The 24,461-nt window shown below is 44.0% G+C and overlaps 1 protein-coding gene across 1 annotated transcript in view; it reads right to left on the bottom strand.

The window, feature by feature from the left end:
• MAP3K13 (mitogen-activated protein kinase kinase kinase 13) overlaps positions 1-24,461 on the bottom strand; it is a 134,000-nt gene that overhangs the window by 9,259 nt on the left and 100,280 nt on the right. The window contains exons 4-9 of the mRNA XM_044303971.1: positions 20,968-21,159; positions 20,678-20,836; positions 19,449-19,607; positions 5,391-5,499; positions 1,559-1,668; positions 207-323 (exon numbers count right to left, since the gene is read on the bottom strand). Of these exons, the coding sequence (XP_044159906.1) occupies positions 207-323; positions 1,559-1,668; positions 5,391-5,499; positions 19,449-19,607; positions 20,678-20,836; positions 20,968-21,159 (846 nt within the window). The remainder of the gene's footprint in view (positions 1-206; positions 324-1,558; positions 1,669-5,390; positions 5,500-19,448; positions 19,608-20,677; positions 20,837-20,967; positions 21,160-24,461) is intronic.

Genomic DNA, 24,461 nt, shown 5'->3' with positions numbered 1-24,461 from the left:
AACCACTTTATAGACAGTTCTTTCTATTGTATACACCCATGTCTACAAGAGCATGACAACTGGTGGTCTTTTTGAAGAAACTGGTCAGTATGTATAATATATAGTATGGTGGAACTAAATATCTGTCATAGGAATTCTGGTCTTTTAGAGAGGTTTCACTGTATGTTGTTGTGAGATATTTCTACATTTTAGCTTTGCTCATGTACCTGATAAGTTCCTTCTCACGGACTTCCAGCTGCAGCATGATTGCACTCAGCTCCATGTACAGGTTATTGGCTCTCTCCAGCTTACGTTCATAGTGCTCACGGATATCTAGTGCGTGCCTGGTGGAGATTTACAGTTTTATCTTAAGCATCAATAGATAGAAAACACGTGCTATAACTACATTGCTACAATACAATCTGAGGAAAAAGATATAACCAGATAGATTAAGTCATATCCATAAATATTAATTCAGAATGTTTGGTTAGCACAAGGAGGACCACTCTATCCTCAGGATAGATCATTGAAATTAGATCAGCAGGGTTCTGACTCTCTGCACCCCTGGCGATCAGCAGTTTGAAGAGATTGCCACGGCACTTGTTCATGCGCTGCATCCTCTTCAGGGGTAACCTGCATGCCATCTACTTTGTAGTGGTGGTGTATTGTATTTACAACTGTTTGTCCCATTCAAGTAAATGGGAGAAGAATTTGTGATTACACTGCACCCCCACTACAATGTAGACAGCGTGCAGGTTACCCCTGAAGAGGACACATTGCTCACACGAGCACCGCAATCTCATCAAACAGCTGATTGTCAGGGTGCCCTGAGGATAGGTCATCAGTATTATGACACCGCACAACCCCTTAAAGAGGTTTTCCAGGAATTATTTAAAATGGTCACCAGTAACCTGTCCTAGAATGTGAGTAGGATTGGTTGCCTTGACTTGCAGAGATTGGGATGAGGTGGCGGGGCCTTGTATATACTGCATATTGGTAAGGGTTCCTGTCGGGCTGCTCAGCCATGATGGCATATCATAAGCAGGATCACATCATCACCATCTACTGTAGAGCAGTGGAGTGTGGAGTGAGGTCCCAACCCCTCACCTTCCTAGGCAGCTCTGCAAGTGGAGGCAACCAGTCCTGCTCACATTCTAGGACAGGTTGCTCGCAGCTATTTTAAATCATTTCCAGAGAACCCCTTTAAAGTTGTGTTCACATCACGTTTTTGTCCCATATTTAAAGAATACCTTTGGAAAACACAGGAGGGAAAAGCATAGTACAATGGGCTTTTTTCATCCTAGTGTATGTTAAACATATGTGTTTTTTTTTTAAATGGTACTCATCACTCATTTATGGCATCCATCTGAGGCACCTGTCTAACGTCATACATATACATTAAATAAAACAGAAAAATGTAATATGAACAGTCCCTAAATGGCGTTTACTCACTGCAATAAACAGGAAAACCACCTGCTACCAATTAGGGCTCAACTCCTATGGTGTCCCACTGGTCTTTCTATGAAAGTAGATGGATGAACTTTGTCTGGACATATGGTATTCTCATATATGGACCTACCGCAGTTCCTCTCTGCGTCTACGGATCAACTCCTCATCTAATCGATGGATACAGGTCCCCTCACTCTTGATTTTCTCAAAATGCTTCTTTACTTCTTCTCTCCATTCAGCCTGAAATAGATAAAAGAAAATAGTGTCAAGTAGTTTTATTCATCCATTGGGCCCTTGGTACACATCGTTTTCTTTTTTTATGGATTTTTGGATTTCATTAACAAAATGCTGGCAAGCTGCACTGGATGCCGTATTACAGAAGTACTCTCCTCTAGAAATGTTGTTTCAAGAGTAGAATATGCCTATCATATGGTGGTATACAGAGGCTACAAAGCGGAATAGTATACTATATGACATCTGTATTGTATAGAAAATGCACTCATGTCAACTGGAGTAGCTAATGGGGGGCACAATCTAATGCCCCTATCCTAGATGTCAATTTCATAGGAAGCTATTTAGCATGAACATACATTTTTACAACCATGGGCTATAATGGTTTATTGTCCTACCAGATATATAGCTGTAGATTGGGGTAATATGTATATTATATCTAATGACAGAGGTTTTGACAATGGGTTCTAAAGGCAAACCAGAGGAGATATCAAGGCAGTCTGCAGCATTGAATTAATAAAGCTGCAGAGAGCGGAAGCACTCTAGGTCTAGAAGGCTATTAAAGCTCTTTCAGAGGGGCTGACAATACAAGAGGCGCATAATAAGCTCGCAAATGCTCCAGCCACTTCAGCCGTCATCAGAGCAGAAAAATGGGCTATTTTTGTCTTGTGCTGAAAACCTCTGAGTCATGTGCGCACGGAGGAGGCTGCATCAGCTCGCACATTATCTGTAACGTTCAAGATGTGCACTGACTCACTCACCTGGGGGCTGCAGGGGGCTTGTTTCAACACAAAAGATATAATGATTGCTATGCCCCCCCCCCCCCTCCTAATCTACATCTTCTTCATGTAAATCATGTAGAATACATCTCCCAAAAAAAGAATAAAGAAAAACAATTGGATTGTAACAGCTTTGAAAAATGATATTCAATCTCAGATTGTGAATAAGAGATTAGAATAAAACAGTTTGCATTTTTTTCCTCCCAGAAACAGCGCCATACCTGTTCACGGCATGCCTAGGCTGAGATATCAGCACTGTTCTATGTTGCATATCCCAGTGGTTGGGAGAGCAACGATAAACTGGAATGACAGCAAGAGGCTAAAGAAGCGAACCTCTGCACAGACAGATCGTCTGATTAGAAGAATGGCACGTAGTGATCCATTCTGTACTGCAGGTGAAATTGGACGTCACTTTCCAAGCCTAGAGTGGCAAATAGTGTACACAGACGTTTGCACGACACTGGACTATGACCCAGACGTCCAGCTACAGGTGTTCCACTGACCTCACACCGCTCTCAAAGGCTATCATGGTGCACAGCAAGATGGCAATGGAGGCTGAAATGGAAGTCTATCCTCGTCCATGATAAGTCACACTTTTTTCTCGGATGCAATGATAGCCGGAGATTGGTCTCTAGACCACGTGGGCAACATCATGAAGAGCCCTTTACAAATGAACATCACACGAGTCTCCTACTCTAGAGATTATGGTGTGGAGTGACATAATGTACAGTAGCCAGACCACTCTAGTCTTCATTTCAGGCACACTAACAGCTCAGCATTAAATTGATTTGGTTATTACACCAGTAGTACAGCCATTTCCCCACGGTGTCCCAGTAGCTGTTTTTCAAGAAGAAAATGCCAGACCGCATGTTGCTCGTGCTACTGTGAGCAGCCTGCATGGCCTAAACGTGCTACCATGGCCTACAGCATCTCCAGACTTGTCTCCTATTAAGCATATCTGGGAATTTATTGGTTGACAATTGCATAGGGACCTGCCAGGAGCAGATCTTGATGATTTGCTGCCCAAGTGCATTTAGCATGGCAGAACATTCCTCAGACAACCATTAATAACCTTACTGATTGCATGCCAATGTCTGTAAGTGCATGTATTTCTGCGTGTAGCACTCAATGCTGAATAATTAAGATGTTTTGATTGTTTTGTTCCCATAATTTTTATCATTTGCATATCATTAACATGTCTATCGATCCTGTGATTTCTATAAATGTATATCGTATATCAAAGCTTGTCAGTGCTCTCAGCCAATCAGCAAGAGGAACAAGCTGTTTTACATAAACAGCTGGCTATTTAGTGAGTACTGTTAAACAGCACCTTTAAGGGCCTGTTCATACAACAGCTTTTTCAGTGGAATTTTGGTGTGGACATCTGCGCCGAACTTTTACCAAAAAGCCTCCGGCAGTCGCATCCTTTCTCCCTTCCATACATATCAATGGGAGGCAGTGCTGAGGATGGCCGCTCCAAGAAGGTACATGTCTGTTCCAGCTTTAAGCTGCCGCTCCACGATCCTCAGCGCTACCTCCCATTGAGATGTATGAGAGGCAGAAAGGTATTTTAGCGTCGACGGGTTTTCCATGAAAGTTTGGTGCGGCTGTCTGTGCCAAAAATGCTCAGAAAAAGCTGTCAAATATAACGCAACAGCGCTTTGCTTGCACAAAATAAATGATCACAAAATATATACACTAATGCTATACTCACTATATAAATGAATGTGAGGTTTACTAAGAACCTCTCAAAGTGACCTCTACTGGATTGGAAGCTATGCTAAATGCTGCCTATGCAAAACTTAGCATTTAGTATAGGTTCCCATCCAGTAGAGGTCACCTTGCCGTGGTGGAAGGGCACAAAATAATTTTGATCAAGAACCTTACATTCATTTATACAGTGAATATAACATTAGTTTATATGTTCTGTGATCATGTATTTTGTGTAAGCAGATGCTGTTGCATTGTATTTGATTTTGTATTTTCAGCCATGGTGATGCGTACCTGCATCTTAGGATGTGCTAAATACCTTTTGTGTTTGTCTTTGCAGCACATATAATAGAGTTATATTAAGAGCAAATTGTCATCTCCTTTATACTATGCTTACTGAGGGGGTATGTAGTATGACGTAGTGACAGAAACATTGAACTTACTGTATAATGCTGGAAGCATGCATGAGAGAAGGATAATATGCTGCCAGAGAAGTGACCAGCTTATTCATGAGCCATAGAAGAAAACTATGTAAATCAGCGGTGGAGGAGCTCAGTAATTAGCCCGACTCTTCTCTGGCAGCGCATGACACTTCTCTGACGCACACTGCCACCATTGTACGGTATTTTATCTGAATCCACTTTATATTAGCAGATGAGTAACAGACCAATGAAATAAGTGTGCCTATCACTACGTCATATTGTCCTCAGTAAGAGCAGCATAAAGTTGATGACAGGTTTCCTTTTCCAGTTTGGACAGCACTTGTTTCGATGGACAGTCCTCTGACAATGTGCTGAACACCAGAAAATGTTTATCCTGCAATGAAAAATGACATGGAGTCCAGTTGACGGTATAGATGAAACATGGCACTCTTTGGCTAATAGAGGGGGGTTTCGATCTGAGGACCCCTCTATAACAGTCCTATGAAATGGGATTGTATGGACTAGCTAAAGTGGGTCCAAAGGTTACAATATATTTATGAATTATGAAAAATGACTTCAATGAGCCTGACTTCAAGGACAATATTATATTTCTTGCAGCCTCATCTGGAAAATATAGCTGTAACAAGACCCGAACAGTGTGGGAAGCAGTCATGACCAGATCTCAATAATTCATTATTATTGATCTACCTGCATTTAAATAGAAAAAAAAAAAAGAAGAAAAATTTGGCTTTTTCAACCTTTATATTTTCTGTAATTTGTAAAATATAAATTTCCTAGAAATAAAGTAATATTATCATACCTGTGATTTAAAATACGTCTCCTGAGGTGTCCCCAGGACGTCAGCTGAAGCTATGTCCAGGTGCATGAGGATCTGTCTGAAAGATGGACGGTTTCTGGGTTTGCTTTGCCTGTTGAATACAAGTGGGAGAAGAGAGCCGCTATCAATATGCAGGTACTGTATATCGCACTGGCGGATCCAGCCATTTGAACAACCACCATGTAATACATTTCCTTTGCAGCAACCAGACATGGCTTCCTCTAGTGACAACAGATGATCACCTGGTATTTCTGAAGATGGACCTATGCCAACCAGCTGACTGCCGTGCCTACTATATTTAATACGTGATTGCCTTTATTAACTACTGAGATATAAAGTTAATCAGCATATCTAAGAAGTATATCTGAAGAATAAGATATATCTGGTCAGATGTTTACATGGTCCTATATATACAGCATTTAGTAACACTTAGTTCATAGTAGAAAACATTAAAGGATTAAAGCTATAACACAAAGTGATGCAATGTCTCTGGATATGTCATCCCTTTCTGATTGGCAGCTGGACCCTGAAAATGAAGGGGACACAGCACTGCCTTCCCTAAAAATGTTCTCTGCATGGCGGTGCTCCTGGTCACTGGCTGTACAGGGTGCTGCAGCATGGCTCCATTCACTTGAACAGAGCTGTGCATCAGTACTCTGCACCGCGGGTGGTCAGGAGCTGTGAAGGGGGCACAGTGCTAAAGCATTAGTAAAGCAATCATAGAGCCCCTATAATCTAAAAACATTAAGGATCCCTGCAGTCAAACCCCCAATATTAGAAAGTGATTGGATATGCAAGTGATGTGCCATCCCTTTGTGTGATGGGAATGCTCCTTTAAATTTTTTTATTTTTTATGTAAGCAAAATGTAATTACAAAATATTTCATGTATACATCTTGGGTAAAATGTTCCGCCTATGAACATCGTTCACAATCAATATCACATCCTGCATATCATTTTCAGTAATTAGCATAGCCTGCATGAAATATTAATAGATATATTTTGTACAAGCTCCTGCCAATGTAATTTATGTAAAATAGACGTATAATTAAAATCTCTGTACATAGAAGAAGCAGTGATTAAAATTAGGATGCTGAATAGATCAACTGAGCTAATTACTGTATAGACGATGTAAATAAATGTAGGTGTCACAGTACAGCATAATGGGCCTAAGATAAGAATTCAAAGATTGATTTCATGAATGATTGCAATATCATATGAATTATGGGGAAGATATCATAGCCAGAAAATGATCGACAAAAAGAATTAAGAGCAAAGTATAAACTATAAAGAGTGACAGAGCTGTATTGACAACTGGATATGTATGGCATTTTTCCAGTCCACAAAGAGAAATAAGCAGGGGTTGTGCTTTCTCTCCCAGGCCAGTCAGGGCCTCCTTATGCATCCATGTGCTAAATTATACAATGGTTCCTCAAGTTACAATATTAATTGGTTCCAAGACGACCATTGTATGTTGAAACGATTGTAACTTGAGTAATTGGTTCCAAAGCCTCAAAATGTCATCCAAGATAAGAGAAGATTTAAGAAAAATAAGCTGATAACGAAGACAGATAAAACAAGTCCTTACTAGGGTACCGAACTTTGCAAGTTCGGGTACCCGGACCTGAACCTTGACTTTTTCACTGAAGTTCGGGTTCGAGTGATTTTATTATTTTCCACTATAACATGGTTATAACGGAAAATAATAGCATTCTTAAGACAGAATGCTAAATAAAATGTCCATTGAGGGGTTAAAAATAATAAAAAAAAACTCACCTCATCCACTTGATTGCACAGCCGGTATCCTCTTCTTTCTGCAGGACCTGCAAAAGGACCTGAACCTTGACTTTGTCACTGAAGTTCAAGTTAGAGGGATTTTATTACTTTCCACTATAACATGGTTATAACGGAAAATATTAGCATTCTTAAGACAGAATGCTAAATAAAATGTCCATTGAGGGGTTCAAAATAATAAAAAGATTCACCTCATCCACTTGATTGCACAGACGGTATCCTCTTCTTTCTTCTTTCTGCAGGACCTGCAAAAGGACCTGTGATGACGTCACCACAAGGTGAGCGCGGGGAAGTCATCGCAGGTCCTACTGAATGAAGATGGAAGGATAGAAAGACCTGCGGTGACGTCAACGCGCTCACCATTAAGAATGCTATTATTTTCCGTTATAACCATGTGTGGGGATTCGCTCTGGTAGACAGGACAAGCGAACGCAGTATAGAGGCAAAGACCAGTTTGTAACTCAAAGACTTAAGGGTTTTATTCACACTTATGGCAACAAAACAGTACGACAGTCCATTTGCAGTTTTGGTGTTCGTTCACACCTAGACAGTTCATACAGCATTACTCAGGACAAAACAGACCTCCCAAACTCAGGCCTCCAGCCTAGCACACTGCTCAGATTCCAATCCAGCGATTGCCAGAGCTCCTCTGTCAGAGAGAGAGGTAATTACCACCAGCTGACACTGCTGGCTGTTTTTTTTATATAGGCAAGTCAAGACCCGGCCTGGAACGTGTGGAGTAGTCACCCACCCAGCACTTTGACTACTCCCAGTAAGAGCCGTCCCGGATCAGCTATTACAGCTATACTAAATAGCAAGGTGTCAAACAGCAACTGCTGCTGACAAATGAAAACTGGCTCTTACTCCACCGAGGCCAGGAACCTCGGTGACACATACCTCCCCCCTTTGTTCCACCCTGAGGGGGTGAACACTTGCCAGGCAGTGTACCCAGGACAGGGCATCTGCGTTTCCCTGCAAGCAGCCTGCCCTGTGTTCCACTGAGAACTTGAAGTTCTGTAATGACAAGAACCATCTGGTGACCCGAGTATTCCTCTCTTTGGCCTGGCTCATCCACTTGAGAGGGGAGTGGTCAGTCACCAGACAGAACTTTCTCCCCAACAGATAATAGCGGAGAGACTCGAGTGCCCACTTGATGGCCAGGCACTCTCTCTCCACTATACTGTACCTGGTCTCGGCTAAGGGGAGTTTGCGGCTCAAAAAAACAATGGGATGTTCCTCTCCATTGATTTACTAAGAGAGTACAGCTCCGAGGCCTACTTCAGAGGCATCGTTCTGTACCACAAACTCCCTCTTGAAGTCAAGCATCACCAAAACCGGTGACCCGCATGGGACCGACTTCAACGCAGAAAAAGCCTCTTCCGCCTGGTCATTCCAGCGGACCATCACAGACTTCCGTCCCTTCGAGAGCCCTGTCAATGGAGCCGCTAAAGTGGCAAAATGGGGAACGAACCCCATATAATAGCCCACCATTCCCAGGAACTACTTTACTTGCCTCGTGGTGACCAAAAACCGAATCGCCTCTATTTTATTCACTTGGGGTTTGATAACTCCACATCCAATTAAGTACCCCAGGTACTTAGTCTCCTCTAACCCTATCGCACACTTCTTTGGGTTAGCGGTCAGTCCAGCCTTCCTAAGGAAGTCCACTACAGCCTGCACTTTTGGTAGATGACTTTCCCAGTCGGTACTGTGGATGACAATATCGTCCAGGTAAGACGAAGCGTACCAATGATGTGGATGCAGCACAATGTCCATGAGCCGTTGAAAAGTGGCAGGGGGCCATGCAGACCAAAGGGTAACACCATATATCTGGTGTGATGAAGGCAGTTTTCTCTTTGGCAGCCTCCATCAAGGGTACCTGCCAGTACCCTTTGGTGAGGTCCAGAACAGAAAAATACCGGGCTTGGCCTAACCTCTCCATAAGCTCATCCACCCGAGGCATGGGATATCCATCAAACTTAGAGATCTCGTTTAGTTTGCGTAAATTGTTACAAAACCGGGGTGTCCCCTCCTGCTTGGGTATTAGCACTATAGGACTGGCCCACTCACTTTTAGACTTCTCAATGACGTCTAGCCTCAGCATCTTCTGCACTTACTCTGAGATGACTTGTTGCCGAGCCTCGGGTACCCGGCATGGTTTTAGTCGGACTTTCGCTGAGGCTCAGTGAAAATGTCATGCCTAATTGTGGAAGTGCGTTCAGGGAGATCCAAAAACACATCTGTGTTCCAACTAATAAATTCCCTAGCCTCCTTAGCCTGCTTAGAGGAGAGGCTGTCAGCAATTCTTACTGTGGCAGCCGCTTCCCTTGCTTCAGACAGAGGGGCCAAAACCGCTTTTCTTAGAAAACCTGGCTGTGGGCTTTTTTTATTATAGGTTTCCCTATCTTTCCACTGTTTGAGTAGATTCACATGATGCAATTGCTCCAGCTTTCGCCTCCCTGGCTGGTGTCCCTTGTAATTTACCTCTCCATTTTTTTCAAGTACTTGTAGAGCCCCTGACACCTGGCCAGGAACTTGCAGTCCACGGTCCACACCAGAACCAAAACCCGATCACCCGGGTTAAAGATCCGGACCCGAGCCTGCCGATTATATATCCAACTCTGGGCTCGCTGAGAGGTCTCCATATGCCCCCTGACAAGAGGCAAAACGGTCTCTATCAGCTGCTGGTAACATACTCATGACACTTTTGTGCGGAGTGGGTTGCTGTTCCCATGCCTCTTTGGCTACGTCCAACAAACCACGAGGATGTCTGTTATATACCAATTCAAAGGGCGATAACCAAGTAGAGGCCTTGGGTACCTCTCGCACAGCGAACATGAGATAGGGCAGAAGAAGATCCCAGTCCTTCCCATCTTTAGACACCACCCTTTTTAACATGGTTTTTAGTGTTTTGTTAAACCTTTGCAGATGGTACATGGACGTCCGTAACTGTTTGATATATAGCAACTTACAGAGTTCTTCCCATGACCTTGGACATAAAAGGGGTCCCCTGGTCAGTCAGAAACTCTTTAGGTAGCCCCACTTGAGAGAACATCTCCATTAGCTCCTTAGCTATAAGTTTAGCCGATGTATGTCGCAGTGGCACCACCTCCAAGTACTGAGTGGGGTAGTCTAGGATCACCAAGATGTGTTAGTGTCCTCTAGCGGAGTTCGGTACTGGACCTACGAGGTCCATAGCGATTCGCTAAAACGATACCTCGATGATCAGGAGAGGTACCAAGGGACTGCTGAAAAGGTGCTGGGGGCTAGTTGCCTGGCAGGTCGGGCAAGACAGAATTCATCTACCTCCCTAAACACACTGGGCCAGTAAAACCGTTGTAGTATCTGGTCCTGTGTTTTCTGCATTCTCTGATGACCCCCGAGAACATGTTGGTGGGCTAACTCTAACACGAGTTTGCGATAAGCCTGGGGCACCACCAACTATTAATACATTTTCCCAGGCTCAGGATAGGGTTGGGTCCCGGTGTTGTGCAGTACCAAAATGATCCCAATAGACATTGAGGTCTGCCAGCTCATGCTCCGGAAGCAAGTCCTTCACGTCTCACACCATTACACTCAGTGAGGTTGTCTCCCCTCTTCCACCGAAGTGGCAGTCACCCCTACCGCTGGCCCTTCGGCCTCGGGTTTCCAGGGTTCTGGCCTCCCCCCGGAGCAAGGCCAATCTGCTGGGGTTACCCCTGTCTCATGGGTATCAGTCACTTTCGTAGCAGGCCACAGTGCCGGGAAACCCAGGAAGTCACTCCCGATTATAAGTCTGTAGTGTAAGTTTGTGTCAACTGCAGCTTCGTGACTCCACCTGCCGGCCCCTGTGGTTAGAGACACCAGGGTTGTGGGATAGTCTTTTAAATCCCCATGAAGGCACATGACCCCGACTTTCCGGCCAGTATACTCAGCAGACCGTATTAGGGGAGCCCTTACTAGGGACACCAGACTTCCTGAGTCCAGCAGGGCCTTCACTGGAGTGTCTCCCGCTTCCACCTGGCACCAGTGATTTTGAGTTTCTGAAGTACTCGCTGCACCCAGCTTCCTGGCATATAACGACTGACAGAGCAAGCACTCTTTGGGGTAGATGAGGGGGAGGGTGACAGAGAGGAGGCTGAGGAAAGTGAGGTAGCTAGCTGGGTAACAGAAAGCGGGGTAGAGGGAAGAGTGCCAGGGAGGCTAGCCCTGATCTGACACACCCCAACAAGTTTGCACGTTTGGCAGATGAGGGGGATGTCAGTCCAGGGACGGCACTGCTGCAGCCGGACACTTCCTTTGCCAGTCAGGGGAATGTCAGCTCCAGTAAGCAGGGGACCAGGTGAGCAGGGCAGGCCAGACAGGTGCTGGTAGTGGGAGACTCCATTATTAGGGGAACAGATAGGGAAATCTATCACAAAGACCGTGATTGCCGAACAGTGTGCTGTCTTACTGGCGCTAGAGTTCGACACATCGTGGATTGGGTTGACAGATTACTGGGAGGGGCTGGAGAAGATCCAGCGGTCATGGTCCATATCGGAACCAATGACAAAGTTAGGGGTAGGTGGAGAGTCCTTAAAAATTATTTCAGGGATTTAGGTCAAAAGCTTAGGGCAAGGACCTCAAAGGTAGTATTTTCCAAAATACTACCTGTACCATGGGCCACACAAGAAAGGCAGCGGGAGATTAGGGAGATTAACAAATGGCTCAAGAACTGGTGTAGGAAGGAGAACTGGGCCGACTTCTGGGAGAACTGGGCCGACTTCTCTATCGGCTACAAGCTCTATCGTAGGGACGGGGTGCACCTCAGTGGGGATGGGGCAGCTGTGTTGGGGAAGAAGATGGCTAGAAGGTTGGAGGAGTCTTTAAACTAGGGACTGGGGGGAGGGAAATTACATTATAGGAGGGGACGATAGTGCAGATAGAGACCGGGGGCAAGGTAGTGGGACTGGGGGAGGAATGGAAGGAGGGACTAGAACAGTTCAGAAGGAAAGGTGTAAGGTAAAAAATATACATAAACCTCTCAAATGTATGTATACCAGTGGTGGCAAACCTATGGCACGGGTGCCAGAGGCGGCACTCAGAGCCCTCTCTGTGGGCACCCGCACCCTGGAAAAAGTCTATGGTGTACCAATAGGCCTTAGACTTTTCCAGTCATTCATCAGCGCAGAGCTGACTATGGACGGCACAGGCAGCTGCCACGACCATGGTCATGGTCGTGACTCTTGAACCGCACGCTGTTGCCTGCGGTCTCGTTTGGTTGTTTCAACCACAGGTGAGGGCCGCTTATTTGTTGCCACACTTGTGGTTGCCGCTGGCAACATGTTTTTTATGTATGTGGCAGTATAGCAGCCTGAGCTGGTGCCAGGCAGTTTGCTGCAATGTGCATGCGGTTGCACCTGGCAACCTCTCTTTATAGGTGTGCCTTTTATTGGTGTGCACGGGGTGTTACATGTTATGTGTGCACTTTCCCCTTTAAGTGGTTGTCTTCCCTTCCCTGGTGTGAGAAGGGTTAATTCCTTCCCAGTGTGTGCGCACTGAGTGTGGGTGTGGCTACTTTGGGCTATAAAGCCTCTGCTGGTTTGAGTTAGCTGAGGAGTTCTTCAGCCATGGTTGCTGGAGACATCCTCCTGTTATTTACCATCTGCCAGTAGGGGCCACTCTTGTGATTTATGTCACATGATGTTATGAAGATGTTTGTTTGGTCTTTATTCTTTGCAGCTTATGGCCCTGGGTTCCTGTGTGATTGTGTGGTGTGTGCTGTGTCCGGTTGTGGTGTTGTGGACAGCAGCACTTGCACATGGGTTCCAGGCTTTGTTGTCTGTGGCAGGTAGGTGTTGTATTTGTTACATTTACCTGCCATTGCCATAAGTTGTTCTTTTCTCCCTTTTTCTTTGTAGCTTGGCCACTTTAGACTCCTGTTTCTCCGCGTCCAGGAGGAACAGGTTGTCTACCCAGCTCCTAGTCCAGGGCCAACCTGAGGGCTAGCAGGGACAATTAGGTTCCGGTGTATGAGCCCTCCTACCATCAGGGTTGGCTCATACGGTTAGGAGTTAGGGTCAGATTAGGAATGCAATAGGAGGTGACCTGCTCCCTAATTCTGTTGTTCTGGCCGAGTACCCATTAACATCTTCTGTCATCGCACGGCTGAGGGTTTTCCCCATCCTCAGCCGTGACAGCAGCGCACTGAATGTAGGCAGGATATTATAGGTAAATGATAAAGTACATGGAAGATATACTATATTGGTATTCAGGTTAAATTGCTGTGTTGGCACTTTGTGATAAATAAGTGGGTTTTGGGTTACAGTTTGGGCACTTGGCCTCTAAAAGGTTCACCATCACTGATGTATACTAATGCCAGAAGCCTGACAAATAAAACTGGGGAGCTGGAATTAGTGATGTGTGAGGAAAACTATGACATAGTGGGAATAACTGAGACATGGCTGGATGATAGCTATGACTGGGCAGTTAATGTACAAGGTTACAGTCTGTTTAGAAAGGATCGTCAAAACTAAAGAGGGGGAGGGGTCTGCCTTTATGTAAATTCCTGTCTAAAGCCTACACTCCGTGAAGATATAAGTGAGGGACATGAACATGTGAAGTCACTGTGGGTAGTCACATGGAGCTAAAAACAATAATAAATTACTAATAGGAGTTTACTATAAACCACCTAATATACCAGAGTCCACAGAAAATCTACTACTAAATGAGATAGACAAGGCGACAAATCATAATGAGGTGGGTATTATGGGGGACTTCAACTAACCAGATATAGACTGGGAAACTGAAACTTGTATATCTCATAAAGGAAACAGGTTCTTGGCAATAACCAAAGACAATTACCTCTCCCAACTGGTTCAGGACCCGACTAGAGGGACGGCCATACTGGACTTAGTATTAACCAATAGGCCTGACAGAACAACAGACGCGCAGGTTGGGGGACACCTGGGAAATAGTAACCATAAAGTAATAACCTTCCAATTATCATTCAAAAGAGCATTTGTACAGGGAGGAACAAAAATACCAAACTTCAAAAAAGCTAAATTTAGCCAACTAAGAGAGGGCATAGGCCTAACTAACTGGGACAAAGTTCTCAAAAATAAAAATACAGCCAAAAAATTGGATATCTTTAATAGCATCCTAAAATCTCATTGTGAGAGGTACATACCGTATGGGAATAAAAGGTTAAGGAACAAAAAGAAACCAATGTGGATAAACAGAACTGTAAAGAAAGCAATAAATGACAAAAAGAAAGCATATAAAACACTAAAACAGGAGGGGAGCATAGAAGCACTGAAAAACTATAAGGAAAAAAATAGAACATGTAATAAACAAATAAAAGCGGCCAAACAAGAAACCGAGAGATTAATTGTTAAGAGAGTAAAACTAACTCTAAAATGTTCTTCAATTATATAAATGTTAAAAAGTATAAATCTGAAGGTGTCGGCCCTTTAAAGAGTAATGAGGGGGGAGTCGCAGAGAGCGACGAGGAGAAAGCAAAGCTGTTAAATATATCTAAATAAACTGTCAGATGACATGCAGAATGTAAAAATAAATTCCCCATTAAAAGTATCCTGTCTGACCCAGGAAGAAGTACATCAGCGACTTAAAAGGATTAAAATAGACAAACCGCCAGGACCGGATGGCATACACCCCTGTATCCTAAGGGAATTAAGTAATGTCATAGCCAGACCCTTATTTCTGATATTTGCAGACTCTATACTGACAGGGAATGTCCCACAGGATTGGCGCATAGCAAATGTGGTGCCAATATTCAAAAAGGGTCCAAAAACAGAGCCTGGAAACTATAGTTTAACATCTGTTGTGGGTAAACTGTTTGAAGGTTTTCTGAGAGATGCTATGTTAGAGCATCTCAACGGAAATAAGCAAATAACGCCATATCAGCATGGCTTCATGAGAGATCGGTCATGCCAAACTAATTTAATCAGTTTCTATCAGGAGGTAAGTTCTAGACTTGACAGCGGCGAATCAATGGATGTCGTATATCTGGACTTCTCCAAAGCATTTGACACTGTACCACATAAAAGGTTAGTATATAAAATGAGAATGCTCGGACTGGGAGAAAACGTCTGTATGTGGGTAAGTAACTGGCAGAGGGATAGAAAACAGAGGGTGGTTATCAGTGGTACACACTCAGATTGGGTCACTGTCACTAGTGGAGTACCTCAGGGGTCAGTATTGGGCCCTATTCTCTTCAATATATTTATCAATGATCTTGTAGAAGGCTTGCATAGTAAAATATACATTTTCGCAGATGACACTAAACTGTGCAAAGTAATTAACACTGAAGAGGACAGTATACTACTACAGAGCGATCTGGATAGACTGGAGGCTTGGGGGGATAAGTGGTAGATGAGGTTTAACACTGACAAATGTAAAGTTATGCACATGGGAAGGAATAATGCAAGTCACCCGTACATACTAAATGGTAAAACACTCGGTAACACTGACATGGAAAAGGATCTAGGAATTTTAATAAACAGCTAACTAAGCTGCAAAAACCAGTGTCAGGCAGCTGCTGCCATGGCCAATAAGATAATGGGTTGCATCAAAAGGGGCATAGATGCCCGTGATGAGAACATAGTCCTACCACTTTACAAATCATTAGTCATAACACACATGGAGTAATGTGTACAGTTTTGGGCTCCTGTGAAAAAGGCAGACATAGCAGAGCTGGAGAAGGTCCAGAGGAGGGCAACTAAAGTAATAACTGGAATGGGGCAACTACAGTACCCTGAAAGATTATCAAAATTAGGGTTATTCACTTTAGAAAAAAGACAACTGAGGGGAGATCTAATTACTATATATAAATATATCAGGGGTCAGTACAGAGATCTAGCCCATCATCTATTTATCCCCAGGACTGTGACTGTGACGAGGGGACACCCTCTGCATCTGGAGGAAAGAAGGTTTGTACACAAACATAGAAAAGGATTCTTTACAGTAAGAGCAGTGAGACTATGGAACTCTCTGCCTGAGGAGGTGGTGATTGTGAGTACAATAAAGGAATTCAAGAGGGGCCTGGATGTATTTCTGGAGCGTAATAATATTACAGGCTATAGCTACTAGAGAGGGATCATTGATCCAGGGAGTTATTCTGATTGCCTGATTGGAGTCGGGAAGGAATTTTTTATTCCCCTAAAAAGATTGGCTTTTACCTCACAGGATATTTTTTTTGCCTTCCTCTGGATCAACTTGCAGGATGACAGGCCGAACTGGATGTACAAATATCTTTTTTCGGCCTTATCTACTATGTTACTATGTTACTAGAAGCCATAGTTCGTGTCCATGGGTTCCACCTGATGTGGACAGTCAGCTTGTACATGGCCAGGCTCACGACACCGCCAGCAGACTATCGGAGCCGGGTCCACAGGGGGTACATTCTGGGCGGGTTTGGTTGGCACAAGTCACTGGGTCTGGGGTGGAGATTTACGGGATTTGACTGCCCCCCTCCCAAAAGAACCCCCCTGTAGCTTCCGGGTAGCCTCATAGCATTCCACTAAGTTGACCATCTCAAGGGCATTACCTAGAGAGACCTGGCCGATCCATTAAACATATCAGCCAATATTCTATTCAGCATAGCCATGGGACCCAGCACATCGGGCTGTAGCCACTTTTGCAAGTAAGTCATAATACTGGGGTCTTGCGGGCTCAGCCGGCTTAAACCCCCACTGATGTACCCGCTGGGCCCGGACCAACACATTCACCCCCAGTCTTGCCAAATCCGGCAAGTCGAAATACACCCGCTAAGAACCGGATGCCAGAAACAGAGCGATGACCTCAGCCCACTGGTCTCGGGGTAGCTTCTCCCTTGTGGCCACTTTCTTGTACATCGCCAGGTAGGTTTTCGATGTCGTCTGCGGGTGTCATCTTAGGAATCGCCGCAGGGACTGCCTTCCGGGCATCGTGGACGCTCGGGGTTGCTACTGCTGTCTGCAAAGCCATCACGTGTTGTAGCAGTAATGGGTTGGTCTCTTGCTGCTGCTTGTTAGCCTCCCATTGTTGCAGGTTTGTCTCTCACTGCTACAGATTGGCCTCCATTTTGTCGTGGGACACGGGTTGTAATACCGCTGGTTTGATGTATAACATACAGCCGTGCCCAAAAATGCAAACCCAAAAAATTTTGCCGTTCAAGCCAGCCTCACTGCTCTTGCCTGCATCCTCCACCAATTGTGGGGATTCGCTCTGTTATACAGGACAAGCAAACACAGTATAGAGGCAAGGACCAGTTTGTAACTCAAAAACGTCAGTGTTTTATTCACACTTATGGCATCAAAACAGTACAACAGTCCATTTGCAGTTTTGGTGTTCGTTCAGACCTAGACAGTTCATACAGCATTGTTTAGGACAGAGCAGACCTCCCAAACTCAGGCCTCCAGCCTAGCACACGGCTCAGATCCCAATCCATGGATTGCCAAAGCTCCTCTGTCAGAGAGAGGCAAGTACCACCAGCTGACACTACTGGCTGTTTTTCTTTTATATAGGTCAGTCAAGACCCGGCCTGGAACGTGGGGAATAGTCACCCACCCAGCACTTTGACTACTCCCAGTAAGTGCCGTCCCGGATCAGCTATTACAGATATACTAAATAGTAAGGTGTCAAACAGCAACTTCTGCTGATACACGAAAACTGGCTCTTACTCCACCGAGGCCAGGAACCTCGGTGACACATACGTTCTGTCAACGAAGGTCCCTTTCGCCTTCCTACACATGCTATAATGGAAAGTAATAAAGTGAAGTTCAGGTCCCCATTGACTTTAATGGGGTCCGGATTCTGGGTCAAGTTCAGGTTCCAAACGTGAACTTTGACCTGAAGTTGGGTCAAACCTGGCGAACCTGAGCTTCCACGGGTGCTCATCCCTAGTCCTTACATACAACAGTCAGAAATAGCTGCTAACTAGTAACTAATACAGCTACGTACTTTGAGGAGGTAACAGTTTCAACTTATTATGGGACAGAAAAGACCATTGTATGTTGAAAATATTGTATCCTGAGGCCATTGTATCTTGAGGGACCACTGTACAGCCCTATTATTCCCCGATAACCTGCTTGCTCTGCCTATCTTCCTTTAACTCTGCCTCTTTACCATCCTAGTTGTGTGCCGAGTGGCTAAACATTTCACGACCTGCTGCATTGCCTATTTTGCACTGCTTCCAGTTCCTTTTCCGCTCCTTGGTACGCTGTGGAGCCCTCTTAATACCTGCTGCCTTGTCTAAGCTTTCTCTCCTACGTCCCAACAAAAGAGTGCCAGCACCCACAGTTCTGTATGGTGGGCGCTTTACATAATCTTTTGTGTGTGCATTGTTTGTATTATTTAGTCACTGACACTATGGACTGTTATAGCTGCAACATATCATACCACTAACATGGTCTAGCTCCATATTTATCTAGAGAAAAAACCACAATGAGAAGATGGTTGCCAAGCACAACACATATCACTACGCACCATAAAACCCAACTGCAGCCATGAATATTAACACCAAGCTAATGCCATATGATTTCGGTGTCTACAGTGTGCTGAACCAATGGGTCTTAAGCGCAATGGCTGGTGTTCTATACTGTTAACCCTCAAGAGATCCCTAACGTTATTGTCAACATCATGGCACCCTATTACGCTTTAGTATGATCTGGCAACAATTACACTGTGTTGGGCTACAAGACCAACTCTACCAAAGCAGAGTTTCAGGATTTTCATGGCACTGTGGGTTAACACAGCAACACAAAACTGGTGAGGGTCTGACTACTCCAGGCACCTTCACTGATCAGCTATTGGAAGGGACTATAATGCTTGAGAAAGTACTGAGGCCTCTTCCTTGGCCTGTGAAATCTTGTCCATCGGACACATGGGGTTTCTGCAGCCCAGAGCCTTTGGATTGAGCAGCAATACCAAGCATAGCTGCTACATAATGGACAGCGCACTGTGCTTGATATACAATGAAGAGGCCATAGTGTTCAACCGAGCGCCACAGCCCCTTCAAGTAGCTGATTGGCAGGAGTGTGGAGAATTGGACCTTCTTGTGAGGTATTGATGATCTTTCCTGAGGATAAATTATGAGTATCTGAGGTCCAGAAAACCTCTTTAAGATAAGGATGAAAACTTCACTAGCTGAGTTTATAGCTAGATTAAAATTGACAAATAAATATTAAGAAGCTAAATATAAGTATTGTGCAATGTGCAAAAACTGGTATGGGTTAGAGATATTTTTTAAAGGCTTATTTTAATTGTGTTAAACAGAGTCATCTCTTACCATGTCTGCTTCATGAGGATTTTGAAGCCATCTGGACAAGTAGAAGGAACTGGAAGATGGAGGCTGTTGCTTCCTACACCCCAGATAATGGCTGATGAATCCACATCCTTGTATGGGATCTCCCCGGTCAATAGCTCCCACAGCAAAACCCCAAAAGACCTGACAGATCATGAGTGCAAAATTATTACAATAAAACAGATAAATACCCAAAAAATTAACATGAAATTGGCCACTGTACAAATAGATAAAAGCCAGGGTTCACTGGATTAGTTCTTATATGACTAACACACAAAATACAAGGCTAAATGTGACCCTCCTCAATTAACATTTTTAGTTTTATTTGTACAATTTAGCAAGCGTAATAAAGTCCTAAACCACGATGATCAATTCATCACAACAAAATGATCAAATGTGTTAAGAGACTTCACTGAAAATCTAAAGTGCGTTTATTTTTTAGAGGTGACAGTGTGAAAATATCTGTCATTATTTTTAGAGTTTTTTATGGCATTCACTATTCAGTATAAGGGCACATTCACAAGACCACAGTGTTTTGCGGATCCGCCAAACACGGATACCGGCCCGTGTGCGTTCCGCAATTTGCAGACCGCACATGGCCGCCACTATCATAGAAAATGCCTATTCTTGTCTGCAATTGTAGACAAGAATAGGACATACTCTATATTTTTTGCAGGGTTGCAGCCTGAATGGGTCCGCATGCATTCCGCAAAATTGTGGAACAGATGCAGTCTCATTCATACGGTATTGTGAATGGACCCTGATAATTTTATTTTGAAATGATAACTTTATTTTGTGGACCAGTCTGATTATGGCTATAGCAAATTTTTAGAATCTGAATAGTGGCACCTGCTGTTTATTCTTTATCTTATTTTTCTGTCCAACCCTGAGGTGGACCCACATGCTCAGTTCTATCCTTCAACTGACCCCAGCTGGATCTTCCTTTAGAAGCTGTGACAGAGTTACACAGAGTTATACGGAGAGAGCTGCAGCAGGAAGGACATTTCCCATTAGAAAGGATATGCCCCTTGGACTGAGATAGGGAGAGAGCTGCAGCAGAAAGGACATTCCCCCTGAGAACGAACACACCCCCTGAGCTGACAGCTTCAAATGAATGGAAGCACATGCTCAGTTCCATCCTTCAGCTGCAGCAGAAAGGAAATTCCCCCAGAGAAAGTGCACAGTGCCTAAGCTATATGATAATGGCTACTAACCAAATGTCCACTTTTTCTGAGACAGGCTCATTGCGGATGACCTCGGGAGCCATCCATGCCACAGTGCCAGCAAATGACATCTTGGTGCTTTTATCACTAAGTTCTTTGGATGTTCCAAAGTCGGAAATCTTCACTGTGTCTGTGTGAGTGACTAGGACACTGTAAGGGATACAAATAGTATTTGCCTTAAAAAAAAATGCAGAATTTCTCTTTAATATTGAAATCACACAGCATAAGCCAGGTTGCCCATACAGTTTACATAGTTGCATCATGATATATCCGAAACTTACTTGGGCGATTTGAGATCCCGATGGATTATCTTGTGCAGGTGGAGGTAGTTCATGCCGCTAGAGATTCCAGTGGACCAGTCCACCAGGAGCCTAGGGGTGACCTTTCTTCCAGCCCTGAGTACCTCATAAAGCTGTCCATGAGCACAGTACTCCATGATCAGGCAGTAACATGGAGCCTGCGTGCAAACACCTCTATATAAAGTAGAAGAGAGGATAAGCGATCAGGTTAGGAAAGGGAGCAAACAACGTCCACATACAGCAGTAATCATATATGCAGCAAATATGAAATACCGTAATATTGTAACATATAATCGTAGTGAAACTGTAGTGTTGTTTGGAGCGGAGGCTGTGTGGCCATATAGTATCACAGAATCTGAGTAAGCATGAATTGGATAATATATAAATCACTGCCAACATTTCGCCTATAAAGCTTTTAATTTATCCTTTAAAAATTGCAACAAATAAAGCAAAAAGGTCCCTAATAAATTAAATACGGTAGATATTTTAGATCAGGGTTGTGAATCCGATAAAGTCACCTTGATGTTGAGATCATCTCAGATTTTCACCCTATTATGCCCCCTAAAAAAGCAGAGCAACCGCCCTGAAAGGGGCAAACCCACTTCTCGTGGCTATCCACTGGCAAGGGCACCATAGGATGAAAACCTGAACTTCTAGGTGACTTTATTGGTTCCAGAATCCTGATCGGCAGAACTGTGAATAACACGGACCATATGACCCAAATAGCATAGTGGTCACTTTGTCATTTTTACTATGCTACACTGTCATAACCAAGTGGCTTTTTTATTGTTATTATATTTGCAGGGTAATCTATGTGATTTTGATCTAAAAGATCTGATTAATTTATTATCAAGGAATAACTGTAGCACTTCTGTAACTTTGTTCAATGTTCAAAAATGATTTGCCCATGTCCCAGCAACGTTTCTGTCCCATCACAGGACCTTTCTCAAGCTATTTCATTTATTAGGAGCCTTTTTGGTTTGTGTGCAGCGAATTAGCTTCTGGCAAAACCCACACGTATTACCTGCAAAATGCCACCAATCTGTGCTAATTGATCTTAATTTTTTATTTTCAGAATGGATGGAGGCTGGGATGGAAGAGATCAGAGTGAAACCTGTCTCCTCGAGATGAAGGAGAAGGAGATGATGGTGCAGTGCGCATCTGCATACACTGTCTCCTGAACATCCAAACTTACCAGCCTCCCTTACCTTAAATGAACCCACAGCAAGCTATAGTGTGTTTACTGTATGTGCCGCCAAAATCAGATAGAGGGAAACCGAGAGAAGAATGGAAACAAAAGGCTTATGAGAGGGGACGATGGAAGAAAAAGGGATTACGAAAATGTGAACGACAGCAGATTAAAAAGGAATGCAACGATGCTGTGTGGGCAGTGAGAAGGCAGCAGAAGATGGCAAGAGAGAAGTCAACTCTAGGATGAATAGCAGCACCTGACGGGGACTGTCATATAGGGTTGGGTGATAAGACATACAGATATTGTAATAATATACTGTACATCATGATAGCTAGCCCAGTTTATAGGGGACAAGGCATTATAAAATACAAGAAGCCCATTGGCCCCAGACAGAGCCCCCTTTAGCAGAGACAACCAGAGTGCCCCACTTACAAAGACCTGATTTATATAGATAGGTGCTCATTCAGTCAGAATTGCTAAGGCTACTTTCACTGCTCTGGCAGGGAATTCACTGGATCCAGCACTGCCGGATGGGAACTGGCAGAGATTCGTACGCATTCCGGCAGACAAGTGGAGAACCGGCCAGGGACAAACCGCTGCATGCTGAACAGCCATGGCGGAGTTTAACACCAGAGGTGTCCACAAAATACAGGCCCCGTCTGCGTGGACACTGTTTCACGAATATAGAAAGAACAAAAGAGCGGAGCTCATAGTACCCAAAAAGTTAAAAAAAATCTTTATTTGAACATAGTTAAAAGGTATACATAAATAAAAAGACAAATACGGTAAGTGTTATGCCATGTAAAAAGTGAAAGAAACAAGGCATTTTTTCCATGGTGTTTTTACTACATCTGATCCTTACGGTGGTCTGTGATCTACTTCCTTCATTGCATTTGCCCAAACAAACCTTGGTTTACTGCCGTGCAGTTTTGCTTGTTGACCACTGACTCACCCATGTATTTTTGGTTTCTACCTTGTTATTAGGTCATAGGTTTGTCACTGTACCCAACATTTATTCCGTGACCTATGTATTTACATTTACAACTGACCTGTGTGCAATCCCAGGGTGGCGCTCTTTCTCTGTTTCTTTCACTTTTTACATGGCATAACATTTATTTGTCTTTTTATTTATGTATACCTTTTAACTATGTTCAAATAATTTTTTTTTTACTTTTTTGGTACTATGAGCTCCACTCTTTTGTTGTCTCTATATTTCACTCGGGAGCTTGTACCGAGTTACAAACTACGGGTGTCCTTTGTGGTTATATTGGGTGGGCACTGTTCTTTACCCTCCCCTGCGACGCCCTGGGTCTTTTTTGTTTCTTCAACTGTTTCACGGATGCAGACCCATTCACTTGAATGGGTCCGCAATGCGGAAGATACAGCACGGAGAAGAAGGCCATGGAAACACTACAGAGTGCTTCCGTGGCATTTCAGTCTGTCCGTCCGCACCGCAAAAGATAGAACATGTTCTATTTCTTTGCTGTGCGGATGGATCACAAATCCATTCAAGTTGAATGGGTCTGCTTCTGTCAGCACCGGCCACACAGACGGTGAACGTGCATTGAGGACCGCAATTTGTGATCTCTAATGAACAGCATGGGCATCACATGTTCATGTGCATGAGCCCTTATGCAGTCATGTCAGTATGACCTTGAAGTACACACAACATAACCATTGCCATAAAATGCATGTCTATTTTAAGGGCTCATGCACACAAATGTGTGCCCCGTGCCCGTATTGCGGACTGCAATTAGCCATTGAGTCCGCAATCCTCAAAATACACTTCGTATTGCTTCCGTGGACTTCCAATCTATGCCTTCACACCACTAAAAAAGGTGCAGTGCAGACCGTCTCTTGCAGATCGCAGATGGTGCCCGTGATTTGCGGACCGCTATTTGCAGTCCGCAGCACGGGCACAGGGCACATACGCTCATGTGCATAAACCCTTAATGGGAGAAGGGGAATAAGAAGCTACTAGGCATCATTTGCAATTGCTTATCTCTCCAGGAAAAAGGGAGCAGCAGTGTTGAAATCCAACATGCTCAATCTCTCGTTTTCCTCTGACCTCTGCCATCAGAAGGACCCCTACACATTGATTTTTTGGTCAATTCCACCAAAATACAGATGCTACAATGATACGATGAAGCAGAATGTAAAACGTGTTACCAACATTCGGTAAGAAATAATAGGTACGTCCCCGTTTGCAGTGGGTCATATATATTGGATATCTACTGTCCATTTTTGAGTGATTCCCATAATTTTTGCATAACAGATCAAGCCA

Source organism: Bufo gargarizans, chromosome 8 (assembly GCF_014858855.1).
Source record: "Bufo gargarizans isolate SCDJY-AF-19 chromosome 8, ASM1485885v1, whole genome shotgun sequence".
Classification (NCBI taxonomy): Eukaryota; Metazoa; Chordata; class Amphibia; order Anura; family Bufonidae; genus Bufo; species Bufo gargarizans.
This window is presented reverse-complemented; position numbering and strand designations above follow the sequence as displayed.